Source organism: Puntigrus tetrazona, chromosome 24, assembly GCF_018831695.1.
Source record: "Puntigrus tetrazona isolate hp1 chromosome 24, ASM1883169v1, whole genome shotgun sequence".
Taxonomy (NCBI): domain Eukaryota; kingdom Metazoa; phylum Chordata; class Actinopteri; order Cypriniformes; family Cyprinidae; genus Puntigrus; species Puntigrus tetrazona.
Genome location: NC_056722.1, coordinates 7,916,013 through 7,931,527, shown reverse-complemented (window position 1 = coordinate 7,931,527; position 15,515 = coordinate 7,916,013). Strand labels below are relative to the sequence as shown.

Here is a 15,515-nt window from a genome sequence, read left to right as displayed (position 1 = left end):
TGTAATTTATGACATGAAATGAATGACATAACAGTCCTTACAATGGCACACACTGGTTTTGGACATGCTTCGGAGACAGTGTAACGGTTTAATGATCTACAACAAAAAACAAAGAGATTTGGTGAGGATTAAGCAAATGTTTCTAATTGCTATCTGCAGTACTGATTTCTTGCTAATAACATCAAAAGTGCAAATATTTGGTCAGAACATACATTAATACACTGACCACCAAACCCTGCTAGAAAAGAAAAATAGAAAACATTGCAGAAATTCAAATGGTTTCACAGAAATGACAAACCATCAACTATTAACCAAATAAAACCATTTTGAGAAATAAAAATTGGCAATAAATAATTCAGTCCATCAAAAAGCTTTCATGCTACATATTTATTGTTAATTTGCATTTGTACAACCTTGTCTATGACATTAGAGCAGTAAAACAACAATACATTGTGATTAATCCAGTAAATTAGTTAAAGGGGTCATCAGAAGTTGATTATGACGCTTAAAGGTCTTCATTAAAAGTTTGTAACATAGTTAAAATTTAGAGTGGTAGTGTAAAACAAAACCCTTTTACGCATCAAAAACAGCTCTTTTGTAGCTGTTTTATAGACTTTTCCTTTAAATGCAAATTAGCTATGCTGACCCCGCCCCTCTTTCTCGAGCAGCTGCATTTTTTTGTGAAACTTGCTATTTAGGTATATCGGGGACGCATTTCCGTCAGTAACAAATGCACTGCGTCTTCAACGGCTCAGATGTCAGGATTGAATGACAACAGCTACGTTCATTACATCCAACAACTGAACACCTCCATTAGGAGTCATTCTTGTCTACATCTGCTCGTTTAGTCCAGTCTGTGATGAAAGACTAGTGTCAATCACACTGTAGTGGGAGGGGCCTGTCTTTGTGACGTCACACAGACCGGCATCTGAGATTAGCTTTTGTTGAAAAAGTGGAACTGGTTTAATGAGGAAAAAAAAACAGTGGACGGATTTGTATCACTGTATGGTGGTTGTGTAGACACTGCCAAAACATTTCAGTTCAAACTATTTTTAAAAGTGCATGTAGCATCGGATGACCCCTTTAAGATTGCTTGAACCCAGATGAAACATTTACCAAAATAAAACACAAGTTGGCTACTTTGCTTGTTTATAGTTCTCACGCTTGCTGATTTAATGGCATAGCTCTGCAAAAAAATATAATTCTGTCAGCGTTTATTCACCCTATTCAAACCTGTATACATTTTTGCTCTGTTTTTCAAAATATCTGTTGAGTTCCTAGGAGCAAAGAAAGTCAGGGTTTGGGAAAGTCTGCATCATTTTTGAGCAAACTATTATTTTAAATTCAGTTTGGTGATCAGGAAGAATTTGAGATGCAACATTATTTAATTCTTGCAAAAAAAACCCTAAACAAAACACATACTTGCTCAGCGCAGCAAAGCAAAGCAAAGCAATGGTATAGGGAACTCTGAAATGGTGTTTTCTAGTTATTTGCTACTTCAAATTCCAGCTGATTTGTGACCTGTCTCAGTAGAGGGCAGTCTAGGCACGCCATCAGCACCTTCTTCCCCGGAGATCGAGGAAACAGTGACACTTTATACTTCACTGATGCACCAGGTAATATCTGGCTGCAAGTGGAAACACACACAAAAGAGACTAAACATTGAGAGAATTCAGCCAAAAGGTGTATTTAGTTTTCTATGTATCTAATACAGTCATGACCACAACATAAACAGGAGTCACATGCAAAAATACATAAATGAATTAATAAATTATGGATATAGTGCATATACTATATTTGTTGCAGTAGTGCGATATAAATATAAAGTTTACCTGTACTTTTTCAATTTGGTAATTATCAGACCAGGTCCTTCAATGCGGAGCTGAACCTTTTCTAGGATGAAGTTATAGGGATTCTGGAAAATCACACTGACCAAGACTTCTTTGCCAACCTGGGGAGTTCCAACCATCTGTCGATAAATTATAAAGCAGAACAGCAACAAATGTTTATTGCTTTAGACAAAGGTCTTTTATAAAGGGGGCAATTATAAAGGTCATTTTGGAAAACAAGACAAGAAATAATAAATAAAACTAAACTAAACCAAAATGTTTTTGGAGGGCAGCTCCCAGAAGATGTTTCTAAGTTATTGCTAAAGCAACTGAAATTTAGACGCAAGCAATGTGACAAAGCCAGCAGAAACCATCATAATTCATAGTTGTTGATTTATGTTGCATGGAAATATGATAAGATATCAAAATATCTCTGCTTTTCACAATGCTGCAAGCCCACCGCAGGTCATGTGAGGAGTACCAACCAATCAGCTTCACACTATCCCTTTTAATATGAGTTGTGAACTCTGATTGAATACCCAGCCCTGCACACGGGTTCCCCATAAGTATGGTTGCTACCTTTATTGTGAGTTCAGGAGGACTAAGAGTGACAACTCTCATTATGGAAACAGATGCATCCTTTTCCTCAATGTACCCATACGCCACAAAGAGCAGGTTGGACTGTTCCACAAGGTAGGGCATGTACTCCAAAGCGTTGACATCTATTGTAAGGGACTCAGCTGTAAAGATAATATGATCACACTATGACCTAATCTGGTAACATTTTGTAAAATTCCTTAGCGTTAAAACTCAACTTCAAGCTAATAATGAGCCGTTTTATAGAAACTCTTGTGTCTGACTCACTTTTTGAGGCTTCCACAGTTGCAGACATGTTTTCAAGCTTAAAAGTTGTGCTGGTGACACCAGTGTAGTACACTACACAGCCAGTGATGATGGCACTGAAGGTGCAGGTTTGGCTCATCTGGTTCTTAATGTTCAGCTTAAGCTTGAAGTTGTCACCCATTTTGATGGTGTCGGCCTGAAGCTCAAGATCCACACCGGCTTCAGGGAGTGGCAAGTGGTCCTTGGAAACTCCTCGATGCTCAGCCATCTGCATGGACTCTCTCTCCTTGAGACTTCCTAGAGTCAGGAAGGTTGAAGGCAAAATAATGGCATTTCCATTGAATCAAAATGCTGTTGTTTGGTATACATGTACACACGTATGTCTGTTGAATAATCAAATAATTGATGGGCTTTGCTGACTCTCCCAAGTGTCAATAGGGAGCTTGTGTTATTGAAACCAAATGTGGTTAAACTGTCGCTTTAAGTATCCAGAACACAACACAGTTCAGTTTAGACTGCCCTCTACCCTGTTGAAAAACAACTGAATGCACTGGTTAGGTATGTTTTGAAGCATGTCAGCTGTTCTTGAGCTGATTATAAGATGGATATGAGCTGGTCCTGAGCAGGAGCTAGCTGCTTAGGTCCAGCTCATGACCAATTTCAACCAGTTGATGACCAGCTATAGACCAGTTTATACCAGCCCAAACCAGTTACCATGTTTCAAAACCAGCATATGTTTTTTTTTTATAACATCAAATTATAAATAAACAGAGTGTCAATCATTTGAATTGCTTTGCGACATCGGCTGCACCTCTCCTGATCTAAATGGCATGTTGCTTTTTGATTCTGTAGACTTGTATGGAAACATACCTTCTGGGTATTTATAGTTAGACGTGATGTCCTCATATTCGCTGCTGTCCTTCTTTTTAGTCACAAGGAGCTTTCCCACATACGAAGAGTCTACATAGATAATCTTAATTTTTCCAGACTTATCACACTTACGGAATATCACATCACTGTTCATCTGAAGACAGGAGAAATATTTTTTCCCAAGTCTGTTTGCACGTGAGTTGAACCTACAAGAACAATGGCTTGCTTCTTACCTCTGCAAAGACAAACTTTGCATCGAACGGATAGCTAAGCTCTCCCTCTTTGATGGCATTGACAGATGTTGGCCCACATCGATAAAGACCTGCATGGGGCAATTATAAAAGCTCATATATAAACTTGGGTAAAGAAGGTACTTCTGTGGTACTTTTATGATGTGGCAGGAGTCGTAGCAACGATCATACCGTCACTGGTCTCCTGAGGGGTGCTGTCGATCACCTGCCAGCCAGAGTATTTTTCAGGCAGATCGAGCCTCTTTATGTAGACCTCATTCCAGCAGTGGTAGTTCCTATGAAATAAAGAATTGTACCTAGGCATATTACCAACCAACCCGACAATAATATCATACTGGCCTTATGATTTATAAACTAAAAATGTGTAAGTCTGTGTTTACACTGGCAGATTTTTTTTGTTCACTTGTGACATGGATTGGATATCATTGCACGTGGCGCCACAAATATCAAATATCTGAGATCCAATATGATACATATCCAGAATCTGGAAATCTGACCAACATAAAATCTGAATCCCATTGAAATTCCAAGCCATCACAAGGTGAGGGAGACGCATTTCCCCACAAAGAATTACTTTTACTACTTTACTTTTTTCAAATGACGAAGCAAATTCAGTTGCCTGCATGTGCTCATACAAAACCTACAAAAAGCATAACAATACATCATGCTATACCAATGGAGATCAGAACGTGCAAATTATTATTATTGTTGTTATACTTATACTGAAACTGTTAATGTTAACAACATCAGCATTGTTTGACTATGTGTATGTTGTGGGTATTAATGTTATATGCAGTTATTAACATTTCAGTTTCTCTACAACCTAATCTCAAATTGTTCATATAAAGAAACCCAAAAAGAAAATGATTCTTCCTTTAAAACTAGTTCTTGCGTAATCCTACATCGGTTATCTGTAACCAGATATTCCAATAAAACTGGAATATCTATTCTAATTTCAGTCACTGAACATAATCCTTTTCTAGATTACAATCCATTATCAAAATGATCAATTTAATTAATACAGCTGCTATAAAAGGCTATATAGAAAAGACTATAAACAATCCACCAACTGACTGCAGATTTAAGCAAATTTGAACAGATAAGACAAAAAAGTCGAAAAGGAGAAAAAGCCTGTGCATTAAGCCTTGTCGTGTAAACACACCTCGTTATATTAACCAAGGAATACATTTTGTGCAGTTCACAATTGTGGCGCATTTGAATGTAGCCTTTTTTAGGGAATCTCACCAGACTGAATCTCTCGTTCGGCTTCGGTCCACTTTCCCATCATCGTCCAGCACAATGTCTGTCTTCAAGTTGCCCGTGTTGTCATGAGCAGAGATGAAATTGGTGATGAGCCGTGCAGGGATCCCAAGACAACGCATTACTAAGTGGGGGGTAGAATAGTTGTGGCAAAAAATGACATCTAATGTTTTAAACTATCATGAAAAAAATTTAATTGGACACCAGATAGAACGTGTCGACAAACTCACAAGTGTTCAGCACACCGGCAAACACCCAGCACTGAGCAAAGCGCACAGGCACACACCCTTGTTTGGCATATTTGAGCAGGATTTCAGGACTTCCTGTCCAGGCAGTGGGTGCTGTGCCTTCAGAGTAGTCACCACTCCAATTGCCAACCAAGAGACCATCATCATCTTGAGCATTTATCTGAAAATATACCACCAAATATAAAATGGTTATTTGCTCATGTAATTGTCCATACATTGATTCTCATTATGAAATCATACCAGAGCTGATCCCTGCCGAACTACTTCAGTGGCATTCCCACGGAACAGTAATGGTACTTTCCCAGCATCCAGTAACATTAGGCAGGCATCCAGCACCCCCTCTTCAAACTACAGTAAACCACATAGGAAGTTAATTCAAGGATGTACAATTCAGTTCTTGGACGGCCACCTTCCTGCAGAGCCTCAGCACAAAATACCACTTTAGCTAATTAAGGTTCTCAGGATTGCCTTGTCTGTGTTTCTGTTAACTTCTCATTGTACCTTCATGTCCATGTTCCATGAGTGTCCTCTACTAGCGGATCCCATGCAATGAGTTTAATTGCAATGTCCCAAGCCTTTGTTGACCTATAATATGCTATGCTCATGCTGCATTATGGTATATGGAATTTTTTGTACATTTGAGTAGCCTTGCTCCCTCAGTCAAAGTCAAGGAGTTGAGTGTCTATCCATATAAACTTCCCTCATCCACTGATTTTTACCAGAGGGAATGCAGTCATGATTTCTACCACGGGGGAACCACTGAATGCAATTTGTATTGCTTCGACACGCAATCACGATTTCTATCAATTTCTACCAAATCGTAATCGCAATGGGGAGCCAGAGTGGACATGCTGTCCAGGGGGTCCAGAAAAAGGAGCAGTGTCCTTGAAACTAGTCATGCTCAGTGACGACTCATTTTTTTATATTGTGTATGTGCGTATGAAGAATTGTGGGTGATTGAAAGACACAAAGGATACACTTGATGCAGCTCTCAAAGATCACTTAAACTGATTTGAGCTTCGATGGCACATGATGATGTGGCAGCAGAGGTAAGCAGCTTTACTAGGATTCAGCTTTTTTGATTAAGAAACACCCCTAGAAACGTTCAAGCAGGTGCATTTGAGCAGGTTGGAGCTAAACTCTGCAGGAAAGTGGCCCTTCAGATGCAGGACTGAACCCCTAGGTTAAATGATGCTACATGTGAGCTCTGTGGGAGAATTTTATTATGTCTGGTGTGATTACTGCCAACCTGCCCAAAGTTCCATGAACGGGACACTATGTTGTTGAATTCTCCATAGTAGATGGTCCCCACGTCATTCATCACATACTCCTGCCTGTCTTCCTCTTTGTCCATGTATGCTTCATCCGCTGGGTAGCAAAACATAATATGCATGCATCATCATATGTGTAATAAGCTGAAAAAGGTCCAGTGATGGCCTCAAGCAAAAGTACACTTTTTGTGTCGCACTCACCGGAGTCCCACGAGTTGAACAGCACATAGAAGTCAGTGTCAGGGTTTCTCGGAGTGCGCTGTTTTCCCAACTCAGTCACTACTGTTACAAAGGTGCGGAAACGGCCAACGATGCAGCTGGAGTCAGGTGTTATGCCCACTGTCACATCATTGCCCTGAGTTTCCACCACACGACCCTTCCAGCTTGCAGTGCGTTTCTCTTTTCCAATGGACACAATGATGTGGGTGCCCTTGTTTTCATCAGGTGCACTGCCTGTGATGAGCAGATCAGCAGAATATTCCCGTGCTAGGCAACAGAGATATTTCATATATGCTTCTTCCGACCTGTCATCCAACCAACATGCCCGTATGGGTCGTTTGTCCAAATCCCTGAAATACGAGAGCGTATACTACAATTGCTCCCCTACTGGCACCAGGACAGTTTCGTATTAATATTTTGTTATGTGCATCATAATTCAGGTTTTGTGTAGCTCAGTTTTTTAACTCATTGACTTATTGGCATTGATATGGGATCATGTGATCATGGGTTCGATCCCAGAGAAAGCACATGCTCTCAAAACGTTTTCTGTAAGGGGTAGGTTTAAGACTGTGGTCATTCGTATGAATTACACCTAGTAAAATGTACACGAGAGCGGTGTAAGTCGCACATTGCATTTAACTAAACATACATTTTAATTGGTAATCATAGTCATACGTCATTTCATGACGACAGATGCAAACACAACACTGTCATTATTTTTCCGTCCACTAGAGGGCGATTATCTTAAACTAAATCGTAAATATAGGTCATAATAAGGTGCTTGCACAAATGACCTATAGGGTAATTTTTTGTTGGAGGACAGGCTCCTTCTTCCTTACAGATGCTTTATGTAGCTTGCTGCTTATTACAATTTACAACTCAATGCAGAAGCTCACCAATCACAAACTCAATCTGCACATCGTCCTGCTCTGCATTGAAAGCCCGGTCAAGTTTGATGACGATGGTGAACTCTTTATTCCTGCGCACAATGAGGGTGGAACACTTGTACTTGTCTGTAGTGTGGTCTTTTTCGTTCTTCGTTACAAGCATGTCAACGCTCAATACTGAGAGACCTGAAGCTTGCGTTTCTAAAAAAAGAAGTCTTACTTTTACAAACTGTTTAAATGTTTTAAGTACAGAAGGGCATGCATAAATGCAAACATAGGTAAGACTTTACCTTTATCTGTCGGTCCTCTTGGCCTCAGAGCATCAAAAGCCTCATACTCGGGTAGGTTAGACTCGTAAAAGTTTGACTTGGCGATGGAAATACGGCCGCTTTGGAGTTGCAAGCTCTGAGTCTCTGAGTGTTGATGTGACATGATGTGCACTTGACGTTATCCTGGATGAAAGATTTTAGAAAACCTCAGCCGTACAGACAGTCTTTTTGCAAGGTCTGGATATCGATTCCTTGCTTCTAAGCTGTATTCTCGATTCTCAACACCTTGGAAGCAAGAGATTTAGAGGTTTAGTAGAGCTAACCACCATCCGGTTCTTTTGGACAAATGTTTAATGAATCGTTCAAAAAGCAATATTTTATGCTTTCACATAATTGTTCAAACATTTGTTTGAAAATGTTTCAGCATTTGAGAAGGCGTATTGACGATGAATACATTTTCGTTAACCAAAGTCAATGAAGTTTGTAGTCACTGTCTGATTCGAATGCCATACATTAATTAGCCTATGATTTGGACAAGTTTCACGTAATGCATTTTGTGGTAATGCAGTGCACATAAGTGCCTTGGTAAATAAAATAAGCTGATTAGAAACATTGAATACTAATTCTTTTCACTAATTTCATCATATCATGTAGTCACAGTGAGATAAGGTGAACATGTTCTTCCAAAGTTCCAGTTTTATAAAAGAAAAAATTTTATTAAGTGAAATCGGGAGTGAGAAGCAACAGTGAAGAATCATCGGAATATAAGGCATAGCAGGGATATATAAGCCTGTCTGCTATAGGTCATAAATTGTAAACCGCAACTAAACTGCCTTGTTAAATCGTTTAGACATACAGTTATGAAAGTGTCATTAAAATGCTGAACTCACTGTCTCTGTAGAGGAGATGGTCTGCTGAGAAGATCCAGGCAGATGTGTCCACGAGGAGCTCCATTCTGATTAATATAGGCTCAGGACTTCCTCTTCCTCTTGAGAAAAACACCTCCATGGAACCAGAGCAAGTCAAAACGATCCCAAGGTCAGATCAGTCTAACACTAATCTCTGAAATATGCCGCCATCATCAAGAATCAGACCATCAACAACATATGACAATAATTCCAGTATTAAAGTTATAAAGTGAGTTTAACGACCCCTTCATGTTTCAAAGACCACTAAATCATTACTGCAGGATAAAGTATGAATTTTAAGATTTAATTAAGAATAAAGAAAATAATAATAATCTAAACCGAAATCATTAAGCGTTCATTCAGTTGAAAAACAAATGATTGTGACATTTCAGAGCAAACATAATCATAAAAAAGTAAATATAGATTTTGCAGGTTTTTTATTACACATTACTTCTAATTCCATCATCAGATACTGATCAGGCAAGTGTTGTTTAAAAATATGCTCTAGTATAAGATTCTTTTGAAGTATTTTGTTACAATACTGGAATATACAGTATGTGAAATATTTCACATGATTGCAGATAGACCTACTGTATATGTGAATGCATTTAACATGTTTAGTATGTTTTTTACCTTACTCCCAGCAGACAGATTTTAGTATACTTATACTCCAGTCTACATAACTGTACTCTACTTATAATGTTCATGTCTTATTAAATCTAATAGCACAGCATGCACAAATGCCCCCAAAATTCAACATAATTTGACAAAATTCCCCTGGATGTCATAATAATTGTAAATGCTTCAATGAAGAAAAAGTGAATTAACTTTTAAAATAGGGATGCACTGAAAACGAGTTTTTGTTCCAGTTTTTTATTTTCAGATTTAAATGCTTCACACTGCCGACGTGTTTGCTGCACGTCTCTATTGGATGACGTAACTTCATTGCAATTTTAGTATAAACACAATTTGTAAATGCTTCAAATGCTGCTTCTGTGCTGAAATCATTTGATTGTTAACTGTATATCGTCTTATTATCATCATAATTGATATGGTTCGAGAAAAAAATACTTTAATAATCTATTTAAGGGGGCAAATATTGCCCCTTAAACGAACAGTTCACCCAAATATGAAAATTCTGTCATCATGTACTCAACCTCGAGGAATCCCAAATCTAGATGAATGTCTTTGTAGGAAGAAAAATACCATGGAAGGCAAAGGTGACCCAAAACGGCCTGCTTACAAACTTTCTCCAAAATATCATTCTCTGTGTTCAGACGGTGCTAAAAAATGCTGTATCTGAAAAAGAAGACAATGACTTCACTTTTCTACCCATTAGTTATTCCTCAAAAGGTGAACCACCTAATAAAATTGAGTTCAAACAGACCAACCAATCAAAATGGCATGGAAAAGGAAACTCTGAAACATTAATTACAGAAAGTACTAAACTGAAAAGAGAGGTTGGACCTTTTTAGATGAATGATTTAATTGCGATGCTTTTTTTTTAAAACTTGGTCAAACTAGAAGTCGCGGTGTATGAGATGCTGTTCTTCACGAATGCATTTTACATTGCATCTTTTTGTGTTGGATGTTAGGAAGTAGCTGTAACGTTAAAAAGATGTATTGACATGAAGATGGGAAGTGAAACTCGTGACGTGTTGACATTGTCTGTGGCGTTTGACCTAAATGAGAAGTTAAGTTAAGTCTCGTTCCTCCACGTCTTTCACCTCTGAAGCGGGTCTATGATGACACGACTGCGTGGCAGTGTGATGATGGTCCTGATTCTGGTTCAGATGAATGGGGTTCGCTCTCAGGACCCTCGGGACCCTCGGTGGCCGCTTCACACGATCTGCGACTCCGGAAAAATCACGGTGACCTACACGAGCTGCGGTGAGATCAGCGTGACACACACACACTACCGTTCAACAGCTCGGGGGCAGTAAGAGAGGAGAATGCTTTTATCCACCGTGATTTATATTAAACGAATTACAAAAGATTTCTCTTTTAAATGCAAGCTGTCCCTTTGGAGCTTAGTTTGTGCCAGGAATCCTGAAAACGTAAATGTAAACGCATCTACAAATTCTCAGCTTTGATGATAATAATCAGGAATGGTTCTTGAGTCGCAAACCGGCATATTAGAACGATTTCTGAAGGATGAAAATTCAAAATTCAGCTTTGATCAATTATATTTGACATAGTAAATTGTAATAATATTTCACAATATTATTAGTGCTATTGCTGTATTTTTGATGGAATAAATGCAGCCCTAGTGAACAAAAGAGACTTCCTTTTTTTTACTGACCACCGCTTTTTAATGGTAGTGTGTGTTTTCCGCTTTTATCTTTTATTTTCATTTCATAGTGAACGGCTTTCATTTTTCCATGTCATTGTCTCAGATCCTTTGCAGGATGTAGGTTTCACTTTCCTGCCTTGCCCTGAGAGATTGACCGACCTCATAAAGATCAGACTGGCCTTGTTTCTGAGTGAGTTTTTGCACATGAACGCCACGCTTCGGCCGAACGGGATTCGTGTGAGTAACCCCGTGTTTTCCGCAGGGCAGCCCGTCGACGAGCTCTATTCATCATACGAGCTGTGGCTAAATGGTCACGCAATCTTGAAACGGGACGAGCCCCTTTGTCTTCCTCATTTCCCGCGTTTCAAGTTTTGTGGAAGCAGGAGAGGAGGTGAGTGAGCGCAGAAAGGCTTAGGTTTTATGAACAGATTGCAGTCCGCCATTAATAACCATCGATTTTGATTTTTCCAGAAATCATCACCATCGATTCATCATTTAAGTCAAAAATAGATCTCTCTCTAAAGGTTTGGTTCGTGTTTTCCGTCTCAACGGCTTTGATGTGTGACTTTTTTTGCAATATGTCTGATGTGTATTTCTTCACAGGCTAACTTTGATCTCAAACTTCGTGCAGTAAATCAAGATGGCTTCCTGATCGCCTGCGTGAATGCAACCCTCAGCTTTCATTGACGCCCGTTAAACTGAGGGGTTGTTGTTATATTGCTGCATTTTTAAAGAGATCAGTTGGTGTTTGTACAGTAGTCTTTCATTTTATTGTTTTGCCATGGTTCCCGATCTTTGCTATTTTAAAATCCATTAAAAACTGAATACAAAAAGAATGAAGAAGTGCTCATTTCAATATTTGTTTTGCGAAACTTATTGTTTGAAAAGGAAAAAATACTACGAAGGTCATTTTCAGTGAAGGGCATGATTATAATACAGTACGAGACGGTATCTGTGATTTTTAGTATCACATAGCGCATCTTTATTAGGTTTCATTTTTCAAACAAGCTGCAATTTCCTCAAAAACATTTATTTAATTATTTTGGGAGACCTAAAATGCCCGGCTGTGAAATTAGCGAAACCACGACCAAAAAAAATTCACAGAAACACAACACACGGTAGGAGTTAGACTGGAAATTACACTGACTTTACAGAAAGATAACAGTAAGAAAAGAAACCGATGTGATGCGTGCGGCCCAAACTCTCACCACTGCCTCTGTTTTACAGTCAGACTAATAAACCCAGCTGCACTTTGCCTTCATTTGTTTATGCAATCTAATATTTACAGTTTAAGGGTCATTTTGTCAGCGCTTCGCATCAGGGTTATTATAATTGTGTAAAAATTAAAGGTAATTAATTCATAAATCACTTGAAATACAATTAACATGATCTTAAAGGGTTAATTCACCCAAGAATCTAGATTGTGTCATATATATATATATATATATATATATATATATATATATTGTGTATGTGTATAGATGTGTGTGTGTGTGTATATATGTATATATATATATATATATGTGTGTGTGTATGTGTATAGATGTGTGTGTATATATGTGTGAGTGTGTATATATGTGTGTGTGTGTGTATATATATGTATGTGAGTGTGTGTGTGTGTATATGTGTGTGTGTGTATGTGTATAGATGTGTGTGTGTGTGTGTGTATCATAAAACGTTCTATTTTATTTTTATTTTCATTTAGTTTAACTTCATGTATTTCAATACAAATATGCAAATAAAACTGGAACGCTTGTTAAATTGCTTATAATTAAAAAAAACATTAAAAGACATTCAAATTGTCGAGAATGTTTCAAAATATGCATGCAAAGTATTTTAGTATCTCAGTGATAGTTAAAAAGGAAAGCTCCTCTTCAGTTCACACACACTAAATGTGAGGGTTTTCCCCACTGATCTCCATCTGAGCTGATGTTCTGACTGTCACCAGTAGATGGAGCCATCAACTCTCACAGCACTGCTGAGGATCAATCTACTGCCCTGCATCCTCTTCTAAATCATTGTTGTTTCTTGCGTTGTTTTGGATTTTCTCCTAAGAACGCATAGAAAGTTAATTTTCGAAGTGAATGATGAAATGAACTTTTCTCAGTTGCGCAACATGTTTAATTGCAAGCAACGCGAACAAATGCACAGTTCATGCTGACAGCACCTACATTCATCACATAGCTCCCATTCATCTGCAGTGATGAGAGCTGATGATCTAGAGACATACAGTCCTAATGCACACATGAAATATTAAACGGGCAGGTCTGGTTGAAGTGTCCGTATGCCAGTGTCTTCTCACGTCCTCGGAGATCAGGTCTGCCTCCGTCCTTATTTCAGATACATCACTCATTGTGCTTCATATAGACCTGACCCTGACCAATTACGAAAGCCCAGAAGAAGCATGGCGTAATCATTCTGAGCTATACATCGCATGCCTGTACGTCGGTAAACCGTTCACTTTCTGAGAAAATGAAAATGTCAGTGTAGGCCGGTTTGGGAAATTGGCTTCATGATACAGAGTGGGCCTTTTATTGTCTGTGGTCAAAGCTTTAGAGAGACAGCTTCGAAAATAAGAGCCATTTAAAGACACCTAAAGATAAAAAAGTATGTAGTTTATATTTGATGTGTGTGTGTGTGTGTATATGTATGTGTGTGTATATATATATATATATATATATATATATATATATATATATATATATATATATATATATTACTTATTATTATTTTACTTATATATTTATTTATATATATATATATATATATATATATATATATATATATATATATATATATATATATATATATATATTTACTTATTATTATTTTACTTATATATATTTACTTATTTATTTATTTTTACACACACACACACATATGTTGCTTGTTCAGAGAACATTCAAAATAACATTATGTTCTCATAATTATAAAATTAAAATCCTTAACATTCATAAAACCAAGCGATAACATTAAATGAATGTTTTCATAACTTAGCAGGAACTTTAATAAAATATTCTTACGCTACATTTTCTTTACAGTTTTTAGCAAGCAACTGGTAAGATTGTTTAGTTTAGTTTTTTTTAGCAATAGTTTGCTATATTAACAGGATCAACAACTTTATGAAGCTTTAAACGGTTTTAGCAAAGGTTATTTGTTTTAATAAGACAATGATGTTTGAGCGGCTGATGAATGCACAGGCGTGATGTCATTAATGTTGTTTGTTCATAAACAGATAACTGAATTAATTCCTCGGGCCCACAGTAACCAAACACAGCAACATAAAGGGAGCAGCGGGACAAACGACTGTTGGCCAAGAATCATCCATCACCATGGCAAACCTGTTTTTTCACTTCTTCTCCAACCACCCGTATCTTCGAAGAAGCTAAAGAGTCTGCAGATGCGACCTACGTAGTGGGCTTATTTAAAAAGGGCTGCAGCTTTTCTGGTTTTGGAAAGTTAGTGTGCAATATTCTCTTTAAAGCGAGCACTTTTGTATTCTCGAGCGCGAAAAGAGCAGCGTGTTGTTCACTCCGGCCTCGTCCTGCCTTCCATCATTTGTCCAGGAGCTTCCCAGACGGTCCGATTTTAAGACGTTTTCATTTTTAGGTTGTGCAAATGCCACCACTTCGTCTCACATACGGCTAACGCGGCGCCTCCTGTGATGGAGCGGCCTGCGGTGCGGCGTGGGACGCTTCAGAGTCGCTGTCCTCAGACCACGCCGCTGCCGAGGTATTCTTTCAGGCTCGTTCACAGAGGATAAAGGAAACCTTTTGTTGCTGTGAAAGGTTGTTCCCTAGCAACAGGGTTGCATTTGGAAGCCTAGGTAACGGTCAATAAATAACATCACTCTCAAGTTTCGGCTAGTTTGGAGATGGAGGTCTCGCTGCATCTTGTCTTACTTTGTGAACCGCGCGCTGAAGGCCTTTCAGAGACGCCCTTTAAACCGCCGTATGACCCCGTAACTGGAGAAGCAAACCATCGCTTTAAACTGCTAATCGATTAAATCGTGTAAACTGAAGTTTTGGTGGAGTTCTTCGAAGACGCACGACTACCTTGCAGACTTTGGGAGGAAGCTATAAACTCCCTAAACAAGTTATTCATTGACCCGCACAGAGACCACCAGACCTCCTTAACCCATCCAGTCAAAGCTAGGGGGGAAAAAGCCACTACGGAAATGCCAGCGGAGCAAACGCAGCTGGAGTTTTGTGCAGTAATTGATCGGAATTGAAGAATGATAACGTTCTCGGTAGCGGGTCAATTATGATATCCAGTATCACAATGGAAAGATGCTTGTCTGCGGGTGTCGCTGGGGCAGGTTTGGCCGGTCTAATCAGCCTGAGCTGGAGGAAGGGCAGCGGGACGGG

At 38.6% G+C, this 15,515-nt stretch overlaps 2 protein-coding genes across 2 annotated transcripts; one reads left to right on the top strand and one right to left on the bottom strand.

The window, feature by feature from the left end:
• Positions 1-372: 372 nt before the first annotated feature.
• LOC122329544 (coagulation factor XIII A chain) lies at positions 373-8,889 on the bottom strand. The gene is made up of 15 exons (XM_043225832.1): positions 8,838-8,889; positions 7,969-8,232; positions 7,688-7,879; positions 6,774-7,025; positions 6,551-6,669; positions 5,542-5,649; positions 5,284-5,461; positions 5,039-5,177; positions 3,965-4,068; positions 3,776-3,864; positions 3,543-3,696; positions 2,694-2,969; positions 2,409-2,569; positions 1,833-1,969; positions 373-1,627 (listed from the first exon to the last, which is right to left on the bottom strand). The coding sequence occupies exons 2-15, from the start codon at positions 8,108-8,110 to the stop codon at positions 1,483-1,485; spliced, it is 2,196 nt and encodes a 731-aa protein (XP_043081767.1). The 5' UTR covers positions 8,111-8,232; positions 8,838-8,889; the 3' UTR covers positions 373-1,482.
• A 1,647-nt stretch (positions 8,890-10,536) lies between these two features.
• On the top strand, positions 10,537-11,976 carry ly86 (lymphocyte antigen 86). Its single transcript, XM_043226789.1, has 5 exons — positions 10,537-10,745; positions 11,252-11,338; positions 11,411-11,539; positions 11,620-11,672; positions 11,752-11,976. Exons 1-5 carry the CDS (start codon positions 10,598-10,600, stop codon positions 11,833-11,835), a joined length of 501 nt encoding a protein of 166 aa, XP_043082724.1. The 5' UTR covers positions 10,537-10,597; the 3' UTR covers positions 11,836-11,976.
• Positions 11,977-15,515: the final 3,539 nt, after the last annotated feature.

Coding starts and splice junctions, on each gene's coding strand:
- LOC122329544 (XM_043225832.1), bottom strand. CDS start 8,110: ATGTCACATCAACACTCAGAGACTCAGAGCTTGCAACTCCAAAGCGGC. Junction 4,069..5,038: donor CGAACGAGAGATTCAGTCTG/GTGAGATTCCCT, acceptor TTTATTTCATAG/GAACTACCACTGCTGGAATG. Junction 1,970..2,408: donor CTCCTGAACTCACAATAAAG/GTAGCAACCATA, acceptor ATTTATCGACAG/ATGGTTGGAACTCCCCAGGT.
- ly86 (XM_043226789.1), top strand. CDS start 10,598: ATGATGACACGACTGCGTGGCAGTGTGATGATGGTCCTGATTCTGGTT. Junction 11,339..11,410: donor CAGACTGGCCTTGTTTCTGA/GTGAGTTTTTGC, acceptor TGTTTTCCGCAG/GGCAGCCCGTCGACGAGCTC. Junction 11,540..11,619: donor TTGTGGAAGCAGGAGAGGAG/GTGAGTGAGCGC, acceptor TGATTTTTCCAG/AAATCATCACCATCGATTCA.